This window comes from Phoenix dactylifera, chromosome 6, assembly GCF_051530095.1.
Source record: "Phoenix dactylifera cultivar Ajwa chromosome 6, Ajwa_hap1_PhDact_Kaust_v1.1, whole genome shotgun sequence".
NCBI lineage: Eukaryota > Viridiplantae > Streptophyta > Magnoliopsida > Arecales > Arecaceae > Phoenix > Phoenix dactylifera.
This window is the reverse complement of record NC_143195.1, coordinates 27,989,899-27,992,256: the sequence shown is the minus strand read 5'-3', so window position 1 is coordinate 27,992,256 and position 2,358 is coordinate 27,989,899. Positions and strand designations below refer to the sequence as shown.

The 2,358-nt window shown below is 49.5% G+C and overlaps 1 protein-coding gene across 1 annotated transcript; it reads right to left on the bottom strand.

The window, feature by feature from the left end:
* Positions 1-215: 215 nt before the first annotated feature.
* LOC103715385 (zinc finger protein ZAT5-like) lies at positions 216-1,999 on the bottom strand. The gene has a single exon (XM_008802995.6). The coding sequence runs from the start codon at positions 1,171-1,173 to the stop codon at positions 355-357; it is 819 nt and encodes a 272-aa protein (XP_008801217.3). The 5' UTR covers positions 1,174-1,999; the 3' UTR covers positions 216-354.
* Between the last annotated feature and the right edge of the window lie 359 nt (positions 2,000-2,358).

The window sequence follows — 2,358 nt, the reverse complement described above, 5'->3', positions numbered from 1 at the left end:
CTCATCCACGCGACCTTTTCTTCGTGGTGGAGAAACCAAACCAAGCCAAACACTTTGAGGGAGAGAGAAAAAAAGATTAAAAAAAAGAGAACTCTCTCTCTTTACGTGAACGCAATGGCATCTCTCCTCCTTCCCACAGAATTAATGCAAATAGCCTCCATCTCAATCGGAGAAAACTAAGATGATAAAAAAGAATTCAGAGAATAGTCGATGACTTGCAAAGATAAGTAATTATTTACCAAAAAAAAGACATAAGCAATTCACATGAACTACATAATTCCCAATTCAATTTGTTTGAACAAACAAAAAAGAAGGAAAGAAAGGATGGATAGCTTTGCTTCCATTAGTTCCCTCTCAGTAACGGCAATCCACCAGAGCTGACGCTGACGCCGAGAAGATAAGCGGCCGCTTGCTGGGAAAGGAGAAAGCCGGCGAGGGTGGCCTCTGGAGCTCGGCCCGCTCGTCGTCGGAGGGCGCGGGGAGGTTTAGATCCAAGGAGAGGATAGTCCTCTCCTTCTTGGCTTCAGGGACCTCCGGGATGACCAACGGCCGGTGCCGCCGCATGTGGCCCCCCAGCGCCTGCCCGGAGTTGAACTCCGACCCGCATATCGAGCACCCATGTACCCTCGGCTTGATGCTGCTCGCAATTGCCTTGGAGAAAGAATTCATACTTATCTGAAGCATATCTTCGTCGACCATCGCTTTCTTCTCCTCAGCCGCCGGCGCAACCACCGCCATCTTGGGCTTCTTGTGGCTGGTGCGGTGCCCGCCGAGTGCCTGGAACGACGGGAAGCATTTGTTGCATGTCTTGCACTCATAGACGTAGAACCCGGCCTTGCCACTGGTTGCCGTGGCAGCCTCGGTGAGTCTCCGGCTCGTGAACTTCTGATCCTCTGCCGGCGATTCCGCCTTGGGGCCGCAGGCATCCAAGGCGTGGCCCTGGGCGAGGAGGATGAGGCAATTGGCCATGTCCTCCTCCTCCTCGGTGACGCTTCCCCAGGCATCAGCCGAAGAGGCCGACGAGGAGTCCGTGGCCGCCAGGGCCGGCGGGTGGATCCTCTGCCGCTTGGTGCGCTTTCCCTTCACGACAACGGCGGCGGTGCCATGCGTGCACTCGCCGACGCCGTTGCTGGTGGTGCTGCTGGATCCCATGGCTTCTTCCGGAGCTTCCATCTCCCCTTCCCCTAAGACGAGAGAGAGAAAGCGGAGGAGAAAACAAGAGAGAGTGACGGTGCAAGCGAGGTGGATGGAGTGGAAGAGGGTGTCAATAATATATTTATAGTGAAGATGGGATGGTGGGGGTTTGTTTATTTATATATGGCGAGAGGAGTCAAAAGCCACCCTTTCCTCTTGCGAAGAGTAACCGTGAATTAGTCCGCCATTCCTTCCGTTGCCAAGCTCACAGACTCATATAGGCTATAGCTAAGAAAGAGAGAGAGAAAAGAGGAGAAGATAAAATATAGGAAATTAGGTGGAAATAGGAGAGGTGCGGAGTGAAGAGGGGAGTGGAGAGAAACAAATAGAAAAGAACCGGGGGAAAGGGCCAGCAGAAAAGTGTCCATCTTGGAGCTGTGTGCACTCGACACTTTGCTAAGGTTGGTTAAGAAAAGGGTTGGCTCCAAACAATCACAGGAATAACTAGGGAAGGAGTAAAAAAGGGAGAGAAAGAGTTATATAACCGAAAATGAAGCAAAAGTAGAGCACGATAAAGGCATATGTTGCCTTGCCTCTATGCCAAGTGCTGAAAAAGAAGAAAGAGAAGGGGAAGAGAAGAGGTGAGTTTGGTAATGATGTGAGGGGGGAACGAGAAGGATAAGAGAGAAGGGAGATTCGGTTGGCTTCCAAGCAAACCCATCACTTGGAGTTGGAGAGCAAGCCCGGAACCACGGAATATGCGCTTCTCCTCACCCTATGTTGTTTTCTTTCTTTCTTTTTTTTTGCCCTTTCTTGTTATAGTTTTCAATGCGTAGGTTTTGTTTACCTTCTTTTATATGTCTATGCATATGTTAATTTATTTATTTGAGAGGTAGAAGGGTGGCTTGCTTGGGTTTAAGTGGAAAACAAACTGGGACTTTTTCCCGTCCCCAAGCTACCACTACTAAAGAAGCTGGGGACGACTTCTAGTGGACTTGAAGGTGCAAGCATATGCTACATTTTCCACCGTTGATGCTGGGGACGACTTCTAGTTGTTGTTTTATGACAGCCAAGCCAGAAAAACTGCTGTGGATCCCTAGGATGGTCAGAACAGTCGCGTAATTAAAGCTAGAACATGGCACGTGTGATGCACGTGCAGAGAATTGGTCTATGAAAAGTTTGATGAGGCATCCCTCCAGAGTTTCAATTCTATAAAACAGTTGG